Source organism: Salvelinus alpinus, chromosome 35 (genome assembly GCF_045679555.1).
Source record: "Salvelinus alpinus chromosome 35, SLU_Salpinus.1, whole genome shotgun sequence".
NCBI lineage: Eukaryota > Metazoa > Chordata > Actinopteri > Salmoniformes > Salmonidae > Salvelinus > Salvelinus alpinus.
The window spans coordinates 8,710,699-8,731,309 of record NC_092120.1 but is presented as its reverse complement, the minus strand read 5'-3'; the positions used below and the strand labels follow the sequence as shown (position 1 = coordinate 8,731,309).

The 20,611-nt window shown below is 43.8% G+C and overlaps 1 protein-coding gene across 4 annotated transcripts in view; it reads left to right on the top strand.

Moving 5' to 3' along the window:
- LOC139564688 (dynein axonemal heavy chain 5-like) overlaps positions 1-20,611 on the top strand; it is a 75,824-nt gene that overhangs the window by 6,580 nt on the left and 48,633 nt on the right. For 2 of the 4 annotated variants that reach the window (XM_071384445.1, XM_071384448.1), the window contains exons 2-24: positions 1,215-1,349; positions 1,565-1,649; positions 1,838-1,992; positions 3,676-3,894; positions 5,764-5,901; positions 6,108-6,284; positions 6,545-6,658; positions 6,910-7,017; positions 7,314-7,436; positions 7,681-7,896; positions 8,140-8,166; positions 10,711-10,818; positions 10,927-11,012; positions 11,130-11,451; positions 11,872-12,078; positions 12,344-12,515; positions 12,812-12,957; positions 13,274-13,439; positions 14,688-14,945; positions 15,131-15,327; positions 15,768-16,004; positions 16,217-16,418; positions 19,727-19,962. In XM_071384445.1, coding sequence (XP_071240546.1) covers positions 1,215-1,349; positions 1,565-1,649; positions 1,838-1,992; positions 3,676-3,894; positions 5,764-5,901; positions 6,108-6,284; positions 6,545-6,658; positions 6,910-7,017; positions 7,314-7,436; positions 7,681-7,896; positions 8,140-8,166; positions 10,711-10,818; positions 10,927-11,012; positions 11,130-11,451; positions 11,872-12,078; positions 12,344-12,515; positions 12,812-12,957; positions 13,274-13,439; positions 14,688-14,945; positions 15,131-15,327; positions 15,768-16,004; positions 16,217-16,418; positions 19,727-19,962 — 3,834 coding nt within the window. The remainder of the gene's footprint in view (positions 1-1,214; positions 1,350-1,564; positions 1,650-1,837; positions 1,993-3,675; positions 3,895-5,763; positions 5,902-6,107; positions 6,285-6,544; positions 6,659-6,909; positions 7,018-7,313; positions 7,437-7,680; positions 7,897-8,139; positions 8,167-10,710; positions 10,819-10,926; positions 11,013-11,129; positions 11,452-11,871; positions 12,079-12,343; positions 12,516-12,811; positions 12,958-13,273; positions 13,440-14,687; positions 14,946-15,130; positions 15,328-15,767; positions 16,005-16,216; positions 16,419-19,726; positions 19,963-20,611) is intronic. The other 2 variants (XM_071384446.1, XM_071384447.1) reach the window with 2 other exon arrangements.

The following is a 20,611-nucleotide window of genomic DNA, read 5'->3' as shown; positions in this document are numbered from 1 at the left end:
CCTACCACGCAGACGCTCGCTGACGCGCTCGAAGAGTGTGGGTGCAATGATTGAATAACATGTATGTGTACATTTATTTTGCATCGCTCACGCATGCGATGTGTCCGGTCTGGTCAGCATGTTAGGGGCAAATGTATAGTGTTTGCCAAATAGTAACATGCCAGTGTAGATACAAAGAAATGCAGGAACAGCTTAAGTGTGCTTAGTATTTCTGGTCTGCCGGTAAATGGTCTGGCCAGTAGCTATAAAATGTTTTCTTATTAAGTTGCAATGTGCTGAACCCAAAGGGCCTAGATCCCAAAATAGACTGACCCTTGCAAGTAAAAGGTAGCTTAACCTAGAACGAAACACTTCTCCAGACAACACAGGCTAAATTCCAGACTGTCAATGGGGAAAATAAAACCAGAGTTTGAAAGCATCTGCATCCGGCCCACAAAATACAACACCAAGTCGGCTTAATTTATTGGCTTGCCTTTTTCCTGCCGTTACCTAGCAGCACCACCAAGCAACTCATTGTAGTAGATTTGACTGTCTCTGTTCTCTGTCTTCTTTAACATGAGGCCCCCAGCCACTGGGCTATCCAGGGTAGTGTTATAGGCTAGCCAGAAACTGTTTCTGTTTCACTCTATATAACCTGTGGGTAGGAGTGGTATAGAAGACAGAGAAGGAGGCATAGCTAAAGAGTCTAGAGTATTTGGAAAATGTTTTATCAGAGATCATGGTTCAAGAGATTTCCATGAAGGAATAGGCTATCACTTTCATTTTCACTTCTTTATGTGGGATTTTGCTGGGTTTTTTTTTTATAAATGGATTTTTACTGTTAATAACAAAGCTGCAGTATATATTGAAGTTATTGTATTTTTTTCTGATATTTATTCAATGGAGTTTGCAAGTGTTCTGAATTCTGCTGTCTTGGCTGACATGTGAAAGTGATTGTCATTCTGTGAACATTTTGAACAATGGCTGACTCAAAGTCTAGAAGGAGCAAAAGGGAGCCTCAATCATCTCTCATATCTAACAGCGAGATTGTTGCATTCAAAGTATGTGTGAATGACTCTGTTGTATCCAGTCATTATCATTTGAATTACTTTAATTGTTTCTGGGCTGAAATATTAATCTGAATTTGTTTCCGCCTCTTGTCGAAGCAATCCGTCCAGTTTGAGTCTGTATTGGGGTTGACTTGATGATACCTCTCTTTGTCTCTCTGTTTGCAGCAAAAGCTGAAAGAGGAGCGTGAGGCTAAGAGAGCTCAGCTGGATGGCAGACATGACTACGTCCTCAGCATCGTGGCTTCCTGCCTGGGCCTGGAGAAGGCTGATGTGGAGGATGCCATTCTGGAGGGAACTCAGGTAGGGCATAACACTTCATCACCGCTCCACCTCCATCAATCCCCTGTACTGTGGTCCCTTGTGACAGACTGTTGAGTAGCTGGCTACTGCTTGCGGATGCAACATTTGTTTCTGCACAACTGTATGTATGGTAATAACTTGTGAAAAAGAGATTTAATCAAGTAAAGGTCAATTAATTGTGGAAACAGTGATTGTGATGAACCTGTCTTGCATAGATTGAGCGCATGGAGCAGTTCTTTGTGGCTGAGGGACTTCCTCATATCATGTTCTACTATCAGGATGTGGAGCCAGCTGAAGCAGGTGAGATGATTGGCCATGCAGGGAAATAATAGGGGAATATAAAAATAGCAGAGTAATAACACAGTTAATAGTAGAGTTACAGCTCAAAGACAAAGAGGCTGAACCTTGCAAGGCTTGAGTAATGTATCTTACCCTTCTTCCGGCCGTAAAGATGATATAGTGGGTAACTGCTTTGTTTGTCTCCCTAGCAGCAGCATCAGCAGCAGCTGCCTTGGCCCCAAAACGGAGTAAGAAGGCCAAGGTGTTTGTCACTGAGGGCAAAGATGTGGCTCTGACTGGTGTCTGTGTGTTCTTCACAAGAGCCAATCCCTCCAAGGCTATCACCTCTGAGAATGTGCACAGGGTGAGTCTCCACCTTACTATCCAACACAAGCCTCTCTAACCCTGTTCCTGGAGAGCTACGTCCTGTAGGGTTTTCACCCCGACCCTAATCTAGCACACCTGATTCTAATAATTAACTGATTGATAAACTGAATCAGATTAGTTATCAAATCAAATCAAATGTATTTATATAGCCCTTCTTACATCAGCTGATATCTCAAAGTGCTGTACAGAAACCCAGCCTAAAACCCCAAACAGAAAGCAATGCAGGTGTAGAAGCACGGTGGCTAGGAAAAACTCCCTAGAAAGGCCAAAACCTAGGAAGAAACCTAGAGAGGAACCAGGCTATGAGGGGTGGCCAGTCCTCTTCTGGCTGTGCCCGGGTGGAGATTATAACAGAACATGGCCAAGATGTTCAAATGTTCATAAATTACCAGCATGGTCAAATAATAATAATCACAGTAGTTGTTGAGGGTGCAGCAAGTCAGCACCTCAGGAGTAAATGTCAGTTGGCTTTTCATAGCCGATCATTAAGTGTATCTCTACCGCTCCTGCAGTCTCTAGAGAGTTGAAAACAGCAGGTCTGGGACAGGTAGCACGTCCGGTGAACAGGTCAGGGTTCCATAGCCGCAGGCAGAACAGTTGAAACTCGAGCAACAGCACTGCCAGGTGGACTGGGGACAGCAAGGAGTCATCATGCCAGGTAGTCCTGAGGCATGGTCCTAGGGCTCAGGTCCTGAGACAAGGCCGAGTATAGCCCACAAAGATCTCCGCTACGGCACAACCCAAGGGGGGGGCGCCAACCCAGACAGGAAGATCACGTCAGTGACTCAACCCACTCAAGTGACGCACCCCTCCTAGGGACGGCATGAAAGAGCACTAGTAAGCCAGTGACTCAGCCCCTGTAATAGGGTTAGAGGCAGAGAATCCCAGTGGAGAGAGGGGAACTGGCCAGGCAGAGACAACAAGGGCGGTTTGTTGCTCCAGAGCCTTTCCGTTCACCTTCACACTCCTGGGCCAGACTACACTCAATCATATGACCCACTGAAGAGATGAGTCTTCAGTAAAGACTTAAAGGTTGAGACCGAGTCTGCGTCTCTCACATGGGTAGGCAGACCATTCCATAAAAATGGAGCTCTATAGGAGAAAGCCCTGCCTCCAGCTGTTTGCTTAGAAATTCTAGGGACAATTAGGAGGCCTGCGTCTTGTGACCGTAGCGTACGTGTAGGTATGTACGGCAGGACCAAATCGGAAAGATAGGTAGGAGCAAGCCCATGTAATGCTTTGTAGGTTAACAGTAAAACCTTGACATCAGCCCTTGCCTTAACAGGAAGCCAGTGTAGGGAGGCTAGCACTGGAGTAATATCATCACATTTTTTTACACTGGGATTGGATTGAAAACCTACAGGAGGGTAGCTCTCCAGGAACTGGGTTGGAGAACCCTGATCCAACACATAGTCGGCATTATACGTTTTATCAATATTTATATGTCTAAAGGCTTAAACAATGTTCGTATAACAATGTTCTTATCATTCATAACACTATTTAACCTTGCATTCATGCAAACTGCTTAAAGAGTTTAAGGCTTAAAACACACAATATTAGGAACAGTATGACACGTCAGCCCAATCCTTGCTTCTAAAATGGTGTCATCCCCTGGCCTACTGTGTGGTCATGTCTATCTAAAGTTCTCTGGCCCTGGTAGGAGGTGAATTTCAACATGCTGGACACCACAGAGGTAGGCCTGCTTAAAAGTGTGGAGCAGCTGCTGTCTGAGATCTTCATACCCAGCCTGAAGAAGATGGACCATGGCTGGGGAGAGCTGGCCAGTCCACAGGCACAGTCAGTTAAACAGGAATTCATCAGCTCACTGGACAGCTTTGTGTCTGTGCTGGCCGGGGCACAGGAGAGCCTGCAGGAGAAGGTAGGTGATGTGCACGCTCAACAGACCTGGCTTCAAATACTATTTCAAATATCTAAATTACTTTCACATGCATTTCAAAGTACAGTGGCAAGAAAAAGTATGTGAACCCTTTGGAAATACCTGGATTTCTGCATAAATTGGTCATAAAATTTGATCTGATCTTCATCTAGGTCACAACAATAGACAATCACAGTCTGCTTAAACTAATAACACACAAACAATTATACGTTTTCATGTCATTATTGAACACACTGTGTAAACATTCACAATGCAGGGTGGGAAAAGTATGTGAACCCCTTTGGCAGCAATAACCTCAACCAAACGTTTTCTGTAGTTGCGGATCAGACCTGCACAACGGTCAGGAGGAATTTTGGACCATTCCTCTTTACAAAACTGTTTCAGTTCAGCAATATTTTTGGGATGTCTGGTGTGAACTGCTCTCTTGAGGTCATGCCACAGCATCTAAATCGGGTTGAGGTCAGGACTCTGACTGGGCCACTCTGGAAGGCGTATTTTCTTCTGTTGAAGCCATTCTGTTGTTGATTTACTTTTGTGTTTTGGGTTGTCCTGTTGCATCACCCAACTTCTGTTGAGCTTCAATTGGCAGACAGACAGCCTAACATTCTCCTGCAAAATGTCTTGATAAACTTGGGAATTCATTTTTCCGTCGATGATAGCAAGCTGTCCAGGCCCTGAGGCAGCAAAGCAGCCCCAAGCCATGATGCTCCCGCCACCATACTTTACAGTTGGGATGAGGTTTTGATGTTGGTGTTGGTGTGCTGTCAGCAGGGGCTTCTTCCGCGGTGTCCTCCCATGAACACCTTTCTTGTTTAGTGTTTTACGTATCGTTCGCTCGTCAACAGAGATGTTAGCATGTTCCAGAGATTTCTGTAAGTCTTTAGCTGACACTCTAGGATTCTTTTTAACCTCATTGAACATTCTGCACTGTGCTCTTGCAGTCATCTTTGCAGGACGGCCACTCCTAGGGAGAGGTAGGGAACTTTCTCCATTTATAGACAATTTGTCTTACCGTGGACTGATGCACATTAAGGCTTTTAGAGATACTTTTGTAACCCTTTCCAGCTTTATGCAAGTCAACAATTCTTAATCTTAGGTCTTCAGAGATCTCTTTTGTTCGAGGCATGGTTCACATCAGGCAATGCTTCTTGTGAATAGCAAACTCAAATGTTGTGAGTGTTTTTTTATAGGGCAAGGCAGCTCTAACCAACATCCCCAATGTCATCTCATTGATTGGACGCCAGGTTAGCTGACTCCTGACTCTAATTAGCTTTTAGACTAGGGGTTTTCATACTTTTCCCAACCTACACCTTGAATGTTTAAATTATTTATTCAATATAAATAAGAATATACAATTATTTGTGTGTTATTAGTTTAAGCACACTATGTTTGTCTATTGTTGTGACTTAGATGAATTGATGACCAATTTATGCAGAAATCCAGGTAATTCCAAAGGGTTCACATACTTTTTCTTGACACTGTAATTATTCAGATGTGTTTTATTTGAAAAGACAAGTAGTTGAATATTGGAATGTATTTGGAAAACTCAAATACACTCCCATGTATTTAACCCAGGTATTTGAAAATAATATTTGAAATAAGTATTTTCAAATACTTTTTAAAAATATGCTATTTATAGAAAATTATTTGAAAATACTTTAAAATAATTCCAATAGATGTGGTTGATTTGGGCCACATTATTTGAAAATACTCAAATACACAGAAAATAAGTATTTAAATAACAAATAATCAAATACACACACACTCACATGCTTATCAAAACAAACAAATGTAATTTTGCAATTACTAATATACGGATATACAATTGATATCATTAATCATTTAATTTAGGTGAATCTAAAAGAATGTGACGAATTTGACCTGAAGACACTGAAAGGCCCGTCTGACTACATTGCTGTGGCTAACAGCACAGAGGCAACAGAGAAGATAGAGGCCTGTATGAAAGTGTGGATCAAACAGATCGAACAGGTAAAATAGATTGAACCTCAATAGCATCATGCACACCTATCCCCTCCATGGACCTGTTTTATTGTGGGTGGAGGTGTGTGTTCAATGTAGTCAATACAATACAACTTTATTTATCCTCTCAGGGGAAATTACATCAAGATCCACCACATCTAACACAGTGTATAGATATCGCATTCCCCAATTAGCAGTGATTGTGTTGTATCCAGGTGCTAGCGGAGAGTGACCAGCTGAGGAAGGAGGCAGATGACCTGGGGCCGCGGGCCGAGCTGGACCACTGGAAGAAACGCATGTCCCGCTTCAACTACCTCCTGGACCAGCTCAAGAGCCCCGATGTCAAGGCTGTCCTGGGCGTTCTCATGATGGCCAAGTCAAAACTCATCAAGGTGAGCAAGCTGTTACACCCTGTCCTCCGTAACACAGGAGTAGATGTTAAAGGCTTGCTAATAAAATCCTAATATCTCAATTTCGATTTTTGCTACATGAGACTCGTTCGTGGGAGCCAGTCACATAAAAAAATGAAAAGTAAAGTGCTCCTCTATGCTTACTGAACATGGCTCTCATATCTGAATTCAGTTGCTGTTTTCTGTATTACTGTAGCAGAATAGGTACAGTGCATGTTTGATAACTGTATCTGTCCCACCAGTCCTGGCGAGAGCTGGACACCAGGATCACTGACTCAGCCAACGAGGCCAAGGACAATGTGAAGTACCTCTACACTCTGGAGAAGTTCTGCGACCCGCTCTACAACAGTGACCCTGTGAGAGACTAATATTGTATACAGTTTTCAATATAACAACTCATTTCCCTCTAAGATTTACTAACTACAGACTTTGCCAGTTTCCCGGTCAACAGATTATGCTTAATCATGGACTAAGAATAACCCTCAATTTAAAACCTTTTAGTCCAGAACTAAGCTTAATCTGTGAAACCGGTCCTTTATGTATATCGATCTTAATGGATTTGAAAATTCATCATTGTATGATTGTATTGATTGCTAAATGAACGCAGGTGTCGATGGTGGAGGCCATTCCAGGCCTGATCAACGCCATCCGGATGATCCACAGGATCTCCCGCTACTACAACACCTCAGAGAAGATCACCTCCCTGTTTGTCAAGGTCATTATTGCTATGATACTGTATTTAACCACCAAGAAGAAGAGGTGACTGTAAATCTCGCTCACAATTAAAAGCTGCCGAATGTATTACATTTAATCATTAGGAGTGTATTGCAATCAATCTTGTCAATTCTTCTTTGATGTTCTTGGTGCATTTGGCCGCACCACCTGGTCTCATGTTAGCTGAAGTGCTGTCTACATCCCTCCCAAGCCTGTTAGCCAGTCATCCCATTGGGGTTACTTATTAGAGAGGCACGTGAAATGTATCCTTTTTTCTTCTGTATCTCCATGTCTTAGGTTACCAACCAGATGATTACAGCATGTAAGGCTTACATCACCAACAACGGGTCTGCGTCCATATGGGACCAGCCTCAGGGTGTTGTAGCTGAGAAACTGAAAGCTGCTATCCACCTAAACCAGGTACTGCTTTCAACACACTTTAACCAGATCTTTTAAAATACTGTGCTAAACCAAGGAACAAAGAAATGTGCTTTTTGAAAGTACAGGCCTTTAAGAGCTTTAATCTATAAAATAATATATTATATCTAGTGTAATACCACCACATCCTTTACGCACTTCTCACAAATGAACTATTTTACAGTGTAACTTCCTTTCCATGCTCCTCCAATGACTTTTCATCTGGATCCCATCTATCTCATTATAGGAGTACCAGAAGTGCTTCCACAAGACCAAGGAGAAGCTGGAGCAGAGTCCTTCCGAGAGGCAGTTTGATTTCAGTGAGATGTACATCTTTGGGAAGTTTGAGACGTTCCAACGACGCCTCTACAAGATCCTCAACATGTTCAGCACCATCACTACTTACTCAGCCCTACAGGACTCCAAGATAGAAGGCCTGGAAACTATGGCAACCACTTTTCAGGTATACGGTCGGGAGATTAGAATAGTTTGTAGACGTTACCTTTTTAGACATGACTTTTTAGCCATTACCTTTTTTGACGTTACGTTTTTAGATGTTATCTTTTCAGACGTTACCTTTTTAAATGTTACCTTTTCAGACGTTACCTTTTTAAATGTTACCTTTTTAGACGTTACCTTTTTAAATGTTTTTCCTTGCAACTGTAGTAATGTTATATCTGCTCTTTCTATTGCTTCCGCTGGACAGACTGCAGAAATGCATGGGAAATGGGAGGTAACTTTTACCACAAGTTTTTTTGTACTTATTTTTGTCCATCAGTGCATGCCTCATCATCATTATCATCAACTCTACCAAGCATATAGCCATACTAAACTCCTAACTGTCTCTCTTTCTGAAAGAGCTGCAAAATCTGGACCCCTACAAATCAGCTGGGCTAGACAATCTGGACCCTCTCTTTCTAAAATTATCCACCGCAATTGTTGCAGCCCCTATTACTAGCCTGTTCAACCTCGCTTTCGTATCGTCTGAGATCCCTAAAGATTGGAAAGCTGCCGCGGTCATCCCCCTCTTCAAAGGGGGTGACACTCTAGACCCAAACTGTTACAGACCTATATCTGTCCTACCTTGTCTTTCTAAAGTCTTCGAAAGCCAAGTTAACAAACAGATCACCGACCATTTCGAATCCCACCATACCTTCTACGCTATGCAATCTGGTTTCCGAGCTGGTCATGTGTGCACCTCAGCCACGCTCAAGGTCCTAAACGATATCATAACCGCCATCGATAAAAGACAATACTGTGCAGCCGTCTTCATCGACCTGGCCAAGGCTTTCGACTCTGTCAATCACCGCATTCTTATCGGCAGACTCAATAGCCTTGTTTTCTCAAATGACTGCCTCGCCTTGTTTACCAACTACTTCTCAGATAGAGTTCAGTGTGTCAAATCGGAGGGCCTGTTGTCCAGACCTCTAGCAGTCTTTATGGGGGTGCCACAGGGTTCAATTCTCGGGCCGACTTTTTTCTCTGTATACATCAATGATGTCGCTCTTGGTGACTCTCTGATCCACCTCTACGCAGACGACACCATTCTGTATACTTCTGGCCCTTCTTTGGACACTGTGTTAACAAACCTCCAAACGAGCTTCAATGCCATACAACACTCCTTCTGTGGCCTCCAACTGCTCTTAAATGCAAGCAAAACTAAATGCATGCTCTTCAACCGATCGCTGCCCACACCCGCCCGCCCGCCCATCTAGCATCACTACTCTGGGCGGTTATGACTTAGAATATGTGGACAACTACAAATACCTAGGTGTCTGGTTAGACTGTAAACTCTCCTTCCAGACTCACATTAAGCATGTCCAATCCAAAATTAAATCTAGAATCTGCTTCCTATTTCGCAACAAAGCATCCTTCACTCATGCTGCCAAACATACCCTCATAAAACAAACTATCCTACCGATCCTTGACTTCGGCGATGTCATTTCCAAAATAGCCTCCAACACTCTACTCAGCAAATTTGATGTAGTCTATCACAGTGCCATCTGTTTTGTCACCAAAGCCCCATATACTACCCACCACTGCGACCTGTATGCTCTCGTTGGCTGGCCCTCGCTTCATATTCGTCACCAAACCCACTGGCTCCAGGTCATCTATAAGTCTTTGCTAGGTAAAGCCCCGCCTTATCTCAGCTCACTGGTCACCATAGCAGCACCCACCCGTAGCACACGCTCCAGCAGGTATATTTCACTTGTCACCCCCAAAGCCAACTCCTCCTTTGGCCACCTTTCCTTCCAGTTTCCTGCTGCCAATGACTGGAAAAAATTGCAAAAATCACTGAAGCTGGAGACTTATATCTCCCTCACTAACTTTAAGCAGCGGCTGTCAGAGCAGCTTACCGGTCATTGCACTTGTACATAGCCCATATGTAAATAGCCCACCCAACAACCTCATCCCCCCATATTGTTATTTTTTTTTTTGCTCCTTTGCACCGCCAGTATCTCTACTTGCACATTCATCTTCTGCATATCTATCACTCCAGTGTTTAATTGCTAAATTGTAATTACTTCGCCACCATGGCCTATTTATTGCCTTACCTCCGTAATCTTACTACATTTGCACACACTGTATATAGACTTTTCTATTGTGTTATTGACTGTACGTTTGTTTATCCCATGTGTAACTCTGTGTTGTTTGTTGCACTGCTTTGCTCTATCTTGGCCAGGTCGCAGTTGTAAATGAGAACTTGTTCTCAACTGGCCTACCTGGTTAAATAAAGTTTAAATACAATTTTAAAAAATAAAACAAATGTAATGGTCAGGAGCCATTTCACAAAGTAAAAAGTAATATTTGTTACTCATCATAAAATGTGTCCTCAATTTATTTGATTGCGTTGAACTTAGTATTCATTTTAATGAGCAGAAGCTGATCCATTACTAAGTCCTGATGGCCTTTTGTGGAAGTTGACAGTTTGTTCACAGGAGCCAGAATATACATATTTTATGGTAAGCTGCTCATTGGAGAAATTACTGCTATTTTATACACTGCCTTTCATCCCTGCCTTTGTAGATGGAGGATCTTTAAATAGGGATGGTGTCCAGCCAGAAGCTGCATGTCATCATCATTCTACATTCCATATTATGTGGCCTACTACTCTGATTAAAAGGAAATTAAACCCAACAGTCTCACAACATTCAACAGAAACATTGTTGACAGTCTTTTGGCTTTGGTTGGAATGAATACAGACACAAGAAATGATCAAAAGCCTCAAAAGCTTTGGAAAGAATGGAAAAATAACCTGTCTGTCTTTTATTTTCAGAGCATTGTATTGAGCATGAAGAAAAAGCACTACAGTTTCCTTGATCAGAGAAGAACAGACTTTGATCAAGACTATGACGAGTTTTGTAAAAATATCACTGACTTGCACGTAAGTTTACACTTAATAACAAACTTACCAGTAAATCATAACACAACATATCTAAATAATCTCATAATTTACTTGCACAATTGTTTGTTGTGTTCATTTTGCTTTCAGAATCAGTTGAAGACCTTCATGGATAACACTTTCGATAAGATTCAAAACACAGAAGGAGCTTTGAATGTACTGAAAAAATTTGAACGGTACTGTTATTTCAGTCCACCTCTATTTCAAACCAACCTTTAATTAATTTCAGTCCTTTTAACAGCCATTTCATTCATTCTCCATTTGATATCATAATCTCCCCTTACATCACCAAGACTGGGCGTTCCAGACCTGGGCATCGATGAGAAGTACCAGCGGATCCTTCAGAACTATGGGAGAGACATAGAGATGGTGTCCCGTAACTACACCAAGCAGAAGATGGATCCTCCCATTGGCCGGGACCTGCCCCCGGTAGCCGGTAAGATCCTGTGGGCCCGCCAGCTGTATCGGAGGATCCAGGAACCCATGGATCTGTTTCAGGAACACCCTGGGGTGCTGGCTACACCCGAGGCCAAACGCATCATCAGGAACTACAACAGGGTGGCCAGGGTGCTGCTAGAGTTTGAGATGCTCTACCACAGTGGATGGATGAAGCAGGTGAGACAGGGCCCCTCCTGGATATCTTATTTATTGTGATCTTAAAGGCAAACTGATTCTTAATCAGCGTTTCTACTCTGAGATGCTTGATACGGTCTCTGGTGTACTGGCTGGACTTATACTCCAGTAGCATAGCAGCGTTAACTGTTACTGTTATTAATGCTGATCTGTACCCTTATCAGTAGCCTGGTTCCAGATCTGTTTGTGCTGTCGTAGTTGGCAAGACTGAGATTACTTTTGATTTACTCGTTGATTTCCCACAGACATACTGTAGATGACTCATATCACTCATACGCTCTCTCGTGCTCTCTCGCTTGCTCTCTTCCTCTCTCTCGTCTCTCTCACTCTCTCACACTCTTGCTGTCTCTCCATTTCTCTCTCTCGCTCTCTCGCTCTCTCTCACACTTTCTCACTCCCCAGATCGAGGAGGTCAGACTGGGCCTCCAGGCCTCTTTACTGGTCAAATGTCCCGATACGGGGGACCTGTTTGTCAACTTTGACCCCCAGATCCTGACTCAGATTAGGGAGACAGACTGCATGACCAGGATGAGGCTGGAGATTCCTTCCTTTGCAGCCATCTTACAGCAGAAACAAGATGCCCTCAAGAAGAAATACAACAAGCTGCAGGTACACTAGTTTTTCCATGATGCCTTTTGATCAACTGAAGCATATTGAGCATGATACTGTGTCCTGTATCTTTAAAAAGTTTTACGTACACTCAACAACAGTAATAAAAGGGTTGTCATTTCAATTCATTTTGAATTGAGTAGAAAGTCCTATGGGATGGGATATAGTCAGTAGAATCTTAATGCGAAGATTAGAAGACATTATAACTGCAGGCATTAAGTAAAGTGTTATTACTATTTTCTCTATTTCTGACGCCCATCCACAGCTGGTTCTGAGGGAGAACGCCAGGGTCCGGGCTAAGATCCAGAGTGCCTTTGGGCAACTGGTGATGCCTCATGTTGCTAAGGTGGACGAAGCCATTCTGCCAGGCCTGACCTCCCTCAACTGGACCTCACTGAACATCGAGAAATACCTCAGCCGCATCAACAGTGCTCTCAGTATGTAACCATGTCCAATCTAACCTTGTCAGCACTGTACTGTGCTCTGTCATAGCACCATACTATAAAATGGCAGAACAATCTCACCACAAAACCAGAACAGTAAGCCCACCTAAACTTTGACGTCATTTGATCGCAGCTAATTGTGCCTGATCAACTCATGTCAAATATCCCATTGGAAAAAGTTATATCTGCTGTCCCAGTGAGCAAAGCTGATTGTAACTGCTGTTTCCTTGTGACCCCTGGTGACACCGTGGTGCTGTGTATGACCTCTGACCTGTAACCTGTATGTCCAGTGGACCTGGAGCTGCTGATGGACAGAGTGAATGACCTGGTGGAGTTCAGGATAGACGCTGTGCTGCAGGAGATGAGTGGAGCCACACTGTGGGTTCTGCCCCTGGGGGAACCTTTCAGCTGTGAAGAGTTCGTTCAGACCACCAGGGTAACAAAGATTCCCTCTGTATTATGTGTTATACACATACACTACCGTTCAAAAGTTTGGGGTCACTTAGAAATGTCCTTGTTTTTGAAAGAAAGGCACATTTTTCTTCCATTAAAATAACCTCAAATTGATCAGAAATACAGTGTAAACATTGTTAATGTTGTAAATGACTACTGTAGCTGGAAACGGCTGAGTTCAGTCGGTCAGGTGTGGTGGCTAGTTGGAACAAAATCGTGCAGTACCTGCAGCACTCCAGGAACAGGGTGGCCTACCCCTGATATAGGCTAATGTACTTTCTTCTGTTATGTCATGGTAGGAGCTGTGTATAAAGGGAGCTCAGAGTCTCCATTCCAAGAGTTCCCTGGTAGAGGAGGCAACCAATGAGCTCATCAACATGCTGCTGGAGTTTGAACTGAACAAGGAGGGGGAGGAGGAACTACTAGAGGAGAGCAGGACTGATATGGACCAAGTGGAGAGTGAAGGTACTGTAACTTACAGTTTTAACTGTGATAATCATGATGCAGCAAAACTCAAACGGAGAGTGATAACAGGCTCAGCAAAATACAAGGGAAAGGGTACAATAGCAAAACGATTGTTCAGGTGCACAAAGACTGACTGTTACAGACTGAAAATGAGAAAGTGTGCGTGCCTGTGTACATGCCTGCGTGCGTGGTGGTGTACATGCCTGCGTGCGTGGTGGTGTACATGCCTGCGTGCGTGGTGGTGTACATGCCTGCGTGCGTGGTGGTGTACATGCCTGCGTGCGTGGTGGTGTACATGCCTGCGTGCGTGGTGGTGTACATGCCTGCGTGCGTGGTGGTGTACATGCCTGCGTGCGTGGTGGTGTACATGCCTGCGTGCGTGGTGGTGTACATGCCTGCGTGCGTGGTGGTGTACATGCCTGCGTGCGTGGTGGTGTCCATGCCTGCGTGCGTGGTGGTGTACATGCCTGCGTGCGTGGTGGTGTACATGCCTGCGTGCGTGGTGGTGTCCATGCCTGCGTGCGTGGTGGTGTCCATGCCTGCGTGCGTGGTGGTGTACATGCCTGCGTGCGTGGTGGTGTACATGCCTGCGTGCGTGGTGGTGTACATGCCTGCGTGCGTGGTGGTGTACATGCCTGCGTGCGTGGTGGTGTACATGCCTGCGTGCGTGGTGGTGTCCATGCCTGCGTGCGTGGTGGTGTACATGCCTGCGTGCGTGGTGGTGTCCATGCCTGCGTGTACATGCCTGCGTGCGTGGTGTGTACATGCCTGCGTGCGTGGTGGTGTACATGCCTGCGTGCGTGGTGGTGTACATGCGTGTGTGCGTGGTGGTGTACATGCCTGAGTGCGTGGTGGTGTACATGCCTGCGTGTACATGCCTGCGTGCGTGGTGGTGTACATGCGTGTGTGTGTGGTGGTGTACATGCCTGCGTGCGTGGTGGTGTACATGCCTGCGTGCGTGGTGGTGTACATGCCTGCGTGCATGGTGGTGTACATGCGTGTGTGCGTGGTGGTGTACATGCCTGCGTGCGTGGTGGTGTACATGCCTGCGTGCGTGGTGGTGTACATGCCTGCGTGCGTGGTGGTGTACATGCCTGCGTGCGTGGTGGTGTACATGCGTGTGTGCGTGGTGGTGTACATGCCTGCGTGCGTGGTGGTGTACATGCCTGCGTGCGTGGTGGTGTACATGCCTGCGTGCGTGGTGGTGTCCATGCAGGTGTATTCACGTCTGTTCATGCCTCTTCCCAGGGGAGGAGGAGGGTAAGTCAGAGAGTCGCATCAACCTGCTGTCTCGTAACACCACGGCAGCGAGCACCACGGGCCCCCCGTCTCCCCTGGTGAAGAGGAAGAAGAAGAAAGACCTGCTGGAGGTGATGGAGGAGGAGGCTGAAGAGCTTCTGTCCCACTTCAACCACCGTAACGTGGACGCCCTGCTGAGGCTCACACGCAACACCCTGGAGACCCTCCGCAAACGCCTCCACGCCTCCTCACTACTGCACTTCCTGAGTAAGTTCCATCAATCTAATGTATTTATAAAGCCCCTTTTACATTAGCAGTTGTCACAAAGTTGTAACAAAATGCCTCCCTTTGAGCTCCACCCTTTAGATGTTGGAGTAAGGTGGGGCTGTCTAGAAGGGCAGGGTTTCCCATTCCATTTCTCCCTACTTCAATGCCGCCCCATCTCCCCACAGCAGAGAGTGATTCCCCCAGCCGTCTGAAGGGCAGTGGTCAGCAGCCTATCTTCAGGACCAGTGTGTCCCTGTCCATCCCCAACATCGCCATGGTCCCAGCCCTGGATGAGGTCCAGCAGGCTCTGAACCGGGCTGTGGAGAGTGTGGTCAGTGTCAGCAAAGGAGTCGGCCAGTGGAGCAAGGAGAGGATCTCCAAGGTGGGCTTGCCGTGCCTTAAAGCTTAAAGCTTCAATATTAAATAAATTCTGGGTAACAATTAAGTACCTTACTGTGATTGTTTTCAATTAAAATTGTCAACAAAAAAAATGCTTCTTAGCAAAGAGCAATTTCTCATGCAAGAATTTGCTAGGACTGTCTTGGAGTGGTGAGGGGAGAACTGAAAACTAGCTGTTATTGCCAGGTCAAAACTCAATCCCACCAAAACAGGCTGAAATGTCAGGCAGTCTTTTCAAACAGCTCGTACACTAAAAAGGCAATATCATCATTTTCATAGTATTCCAACCTCATAGTGTGGAAATATATATAAAACACATTCACATCAAATGTTTGACTTTAATATGTCTGTGACATCTGCACAATCATGAGATTTTAGTTAGTCTTAAAACAAGGATGAATTATTCTGTTCATGCCAACACAGAGGAAGATGAGTGAGAGACGATTGGCTGCTCTGAGACAGGACAAGAGTGACAGTGAGTCAGAGGACGGAGAGACCACCTACAGGAGCCTGGCTGACGGCAGTACCTCAGACATCTCCGCCTCTGTGACCCAGGCCATACCCTACCAGGCCAGGAACTACTACAAGAGTGTGTCTGAGAACAAGGAGATCATCAAGCTGGTGTCTGTGCTCAGCACCTCCATCAACTCTACCAAGAAGGTACATACAGGTGTACACACAAAACAAAAATAAAAAGTATGTTTCTCCTGTTTTCCTAACATTCTGACCTTAGTGTGTCAAATTCGAACTATTTTGTGTTTGATACTGACACCTATCCCCTAAGATGTTGACCTAAATCAAATCAAATCAATTAAATTAAAACTTTATTGAAAGTGCATTTAAGACCTGGCTGTTGTGTTGTTGTTGGCCAGGAGGTGATGAATGCTTTGGACCGCTTCAGATGTTACCACCACATCTGGAGGAAGGAGCGAGAGGACACCATCCAGAAGTTCAGCCAGGGCAGCCCTCTGCTGTCTGAGTTTGAGTCTCAGATCCTCTACTACAAAGATCTGGAGCTGGAGATCAACGCTGAGCCTGAGTACATCACTGTGGGAGCTCTGGCCCTCTATACAGGTAAAGTACATCACTGTAGGAACTCTGGCCCTCTATACAGGTAAAGTACATCACTGTGGGAGCTCTGGCCCTCTATACAGGTAAAGCACATCACTGTAGGAACTCTGGCCCTCTATACAGGTAGAATACATCACTGTGGGAGCTCTGGCCCTCTATACAGGTAGAGTACATCACTGTGGGAGCTCTGGCCCACTATACAGGTAGAGTACATCCCCGTAGGAGCTCTGGCCCTCTATACAGGTAGAGTACATCCCTGTAGGACAGGGGTGTCAAACTCATTTCGCATCGTGGGCCACATACGGCCTAGGGAGATGTCAAGTGGGCCGGACCATTAAAATTATACCATACTCTGCTATAAATAACCAAAATATCATGTCTTTCCTTTGTTTTGGTGTAAAGAAGCACAAGAACATTAGGAAAATATTGAAATTTAATGAACTATCCTTTTACAAAACATTTCATGAAACACCTCATATTTCCTTAGACAAATGTGCAATTTACTTTTATCATTCACAAATATGCATTGCAACTGATCCCACTGATTGTACAAAGGCACAAAACTTTAATTGGTACTGAAAAATATAGTAATGCACTTTAAGATTAAATGAGACTTTTAAAGAAAGGAATTTTTAAACCACTTACACATACGCATATAAAATCTAAATGTAATCCCTGCGTACACCTTACAAACTAAGGAGAGTGATTTTAAATGTGTAATGAAGAAAGTGTTCGCCTGTCCTGTAAATCTGTAAACTTCATACATGAAACATACATACACATACAATACATACTGAAAATTTATGGAGTTGTATGAACAGTAGAATTCCATCACACAACTTTTGTTTTGAAGCTGCTGACTAACATTAAAGTGCACATTTTTTAAATCACCACAGTAAGGATTCATCTTCACAGAGCTGTATTCTTTCAATGCAAACAGTATCTAAGGCAGCATTTTAAAGGTACCGAAATACCGAAACTTGTTGCAAACACACCAAGCACGAAGGTTTTCCGTGCATCTCTGTAAATAAATAGGACGTGGTCCATTTTTCTTTGAAAATTCTACACTCCTTATCTACTTTTCTCCGTTTGGATAACGACATTTTGGCTAATGAGGGTGTAGCGGAGAGGTAGAGACCAAGGTATTAACAACGTCGTAACAAGCAGCAGATGGCGCATTGATACCGTCTGCTGTTTTCAGTCTGTCTCAGTGATGCGGCTTGTCTTCTACTCTGATGGAAAGAGTGCGCCCCTTAGCGGATAATCCATGAATTGCAGCGAATTAAAAATATTAATTCCATGTCTTTTATGCATTTTTTCCACTTTCAAATTATCCTGCGGGCCTGATCGAACCTCCTTGGGGGCCGGTTCCGGCCCGCGGGCCGTATGTTTGACACCCCTGCTGTAGGAGCTCTGGCCCTCCATACAGGTAGAATACATCACTGTGGGAGCTCTTGCCTTCTATACAGGTAGAGTACATCCCTGTAGGAGCTATGGCCCTCCATACAGGTAGAATACATCACTGTAGGAGCACTGGCCCTCTATACAGGTAGAATACATCCCTGTAGGAGCTCTGGCCCTCCATACAGGTAGAATACATCACTGTAGGAGCACTGGCCCTCTATACAGGTAGAATACATCACTGTAGGAGCTCTGGCCCTCTATACAGGTAGAATACATCACTGTGGGAGCACTGGCCCTCTATACAGGTAGAATACATCCCTGTAGGAGCTCTGGCCCTCCATACAGGTAGAATACATCACTGTAGGAGCACTGGCCCTCTATACAGGTAGAATACATCACTGTGGGAGCTCTTGCCTTCTATATAGGTAGAATACATCACTGTAGGAGCACTGGCCCTCTATACAGGTACCTAGCCGTGGGAAGTAGGGGTTCTTAGGGTGCTGCAGCACCCCCTGAAAAATCAACAAATCTCAAATACAATACAGGTAACTGTAGACTGACCTGTAACTCTCTACAACTTTCTCCCCGTTATGTGAAATTTTGGGCTATTTTCACTGCTGATCCCCTGCATTAACCTCACAAGACAACCCTGCCAAATATGACTGCACATGTTCTTAGTAGTATTTCACAGTACTGTTATTTCATTTTTCAACACTGTGTAACCCTCTCACCAGGCTCGAATTTGACTCTCACGATATTACCTAACGTAGAGTATCTCAACAGCATGGGATGTTAGGTGAGAAGGACATCTCCAATAAAAATCCCTATTGTAAACTATCTAGGGTGATGACAACTAGGGTATTAACTTTAGATAGAATGATTATAGGTTTATGTTATTGTATAAGGATATGCTTTCCCATGCATTAAATGAAATTGAAACAGTAAATTACTCTACCAAGGCAAAATACATAAGGTTCAAAATGTGTATTATTACATTTTCAAAGCTCCACATCAAAAGAAATAAAAAATAATAAACCCCAATGAGTCGTGCACAACCCATGTCCAAATTATTTCAAGCTTGCTTAACCCGTTGGCGCGCGTTGGAGCTAAAAACAAAAATGACAACACACATAAAGTCCCGAAGCACCCCACCGTTGTGGTTACTCACTACTCGTAGATATTCCCTCAGTGAAGTATGGCAGTTCCTTTCAGGTTTCCTCACAAGATCCACAGCAAGCACAGCTATCAATGCAGACAGTACTCTTTAGCAGTAACCGATATCCAATGGGAACATGAACTCGTTAATCTTTCCCAAGCAATTCTCTCTCGGTGTTGCACGATGCAAGGCTAACCTCAAGGCTGGCAAATACCTCCATGGTGAGACTGTAGCTTCAGTCTTTACTAAGTCTTTCTTAACAAAATTATAACAACTCTCTTATAAAATTAAATCGGTATTTCCCTTCAAAACTCGGTAGGTATGGGTTTTGTTCTATTTTTATCGTCTTCTTTTATCATTTTTCTTCACCAACGGTCATAATGTAATGTCCATCCTTTTCTCAACGTCTCTCTCCCTCTCTTATTTTCCCAGGCCTCCCAATAACCAGGTCAACTCTCCCATTGGACACAGCTAAAAAAGCGACCTTATTGGTCAAAACTTAAACTTAAAAGTAAACCAACCTATTCACTTATACATTAAATACATATTTCTTCAAAAGAAATGCATTAACAACATTACAATTCGGGAGCAATTCAATCACCTTTTCAATATAATACCAAGTAATTATAACAAATAAACTCAATACTTGGTTCTAACAAGAGTAAACTCAATACTTGGTTCTAACAAGAATATTACAACTGCATGAATATCTGGTTATTATCAGACTAATATCTGATTTGTTGTTGAACAGCTGACCTGAAGATGGCCCTGACTGTGGAGACTAAGAGCTGGATGGTGGACTACGGCCTGCACTGTAACAGGAAGTACCGGACAGATATGGAGAACATCTTCACGTTAGTGGACGAGGCGGCAAAGAAATTGAACCGACCAATCAAAGATTTGGACGACATCCGCATCGCCATGGCATCGCTGAAGGAGATCAGAGAGCAGCAGATCTCCATTGACTTCCAAGTGGGACCCATAGAGGTAGGGAGCACAAATGCACACTTCTTTCAGAGAGACAGTGGTGGAAAAAGTACACAATTGTCATATTTGAGTCAAAGTATAGCTACCTTAATAGAAAGTAACTCAAGTGAAAGTAAGCAGGTAAAATACTACCTGAGTAAAAGTCTAAAAGTATTTGGTTTTAAATATGCTTAAGTATCAAAAGTAAAAGTATAAATAATAAAACATTCCTTATATTAAGCAAAGCAGACAGCACCATTTTCTTGTTTTTAAAATGTATGGATAGCCAGGGATACACTCCAACACTCAGACATTATTTACAAAAGATGCTTTTGCCAGGCCAGAGGGAGTAGGGATGACCATGTGTTCTCTTGATAAGTGCTTGAATTTGACAATTTTCCTGTCCTGTTAAGCATTCCAAATGTATCGAGTACTTTTGGTTGTCAGGGAAAATGTATGAAGTAAAAAGTACAATATTTTCTTTAGGAATGTAGTGAAGTAAAAGTCCAAGTTGTCAAAAATATAAATAGTAAAGTACAGATACCCCCAAAAACTACTTAAGTAGTACTTTAAAGTATTTTTACTTAAGTACTTTATACTACTGCAGAGAGATACTGTATGAATAATTCACTGAGACATTTGCAATGTCCACTTTCATTCAGTTGGAGGT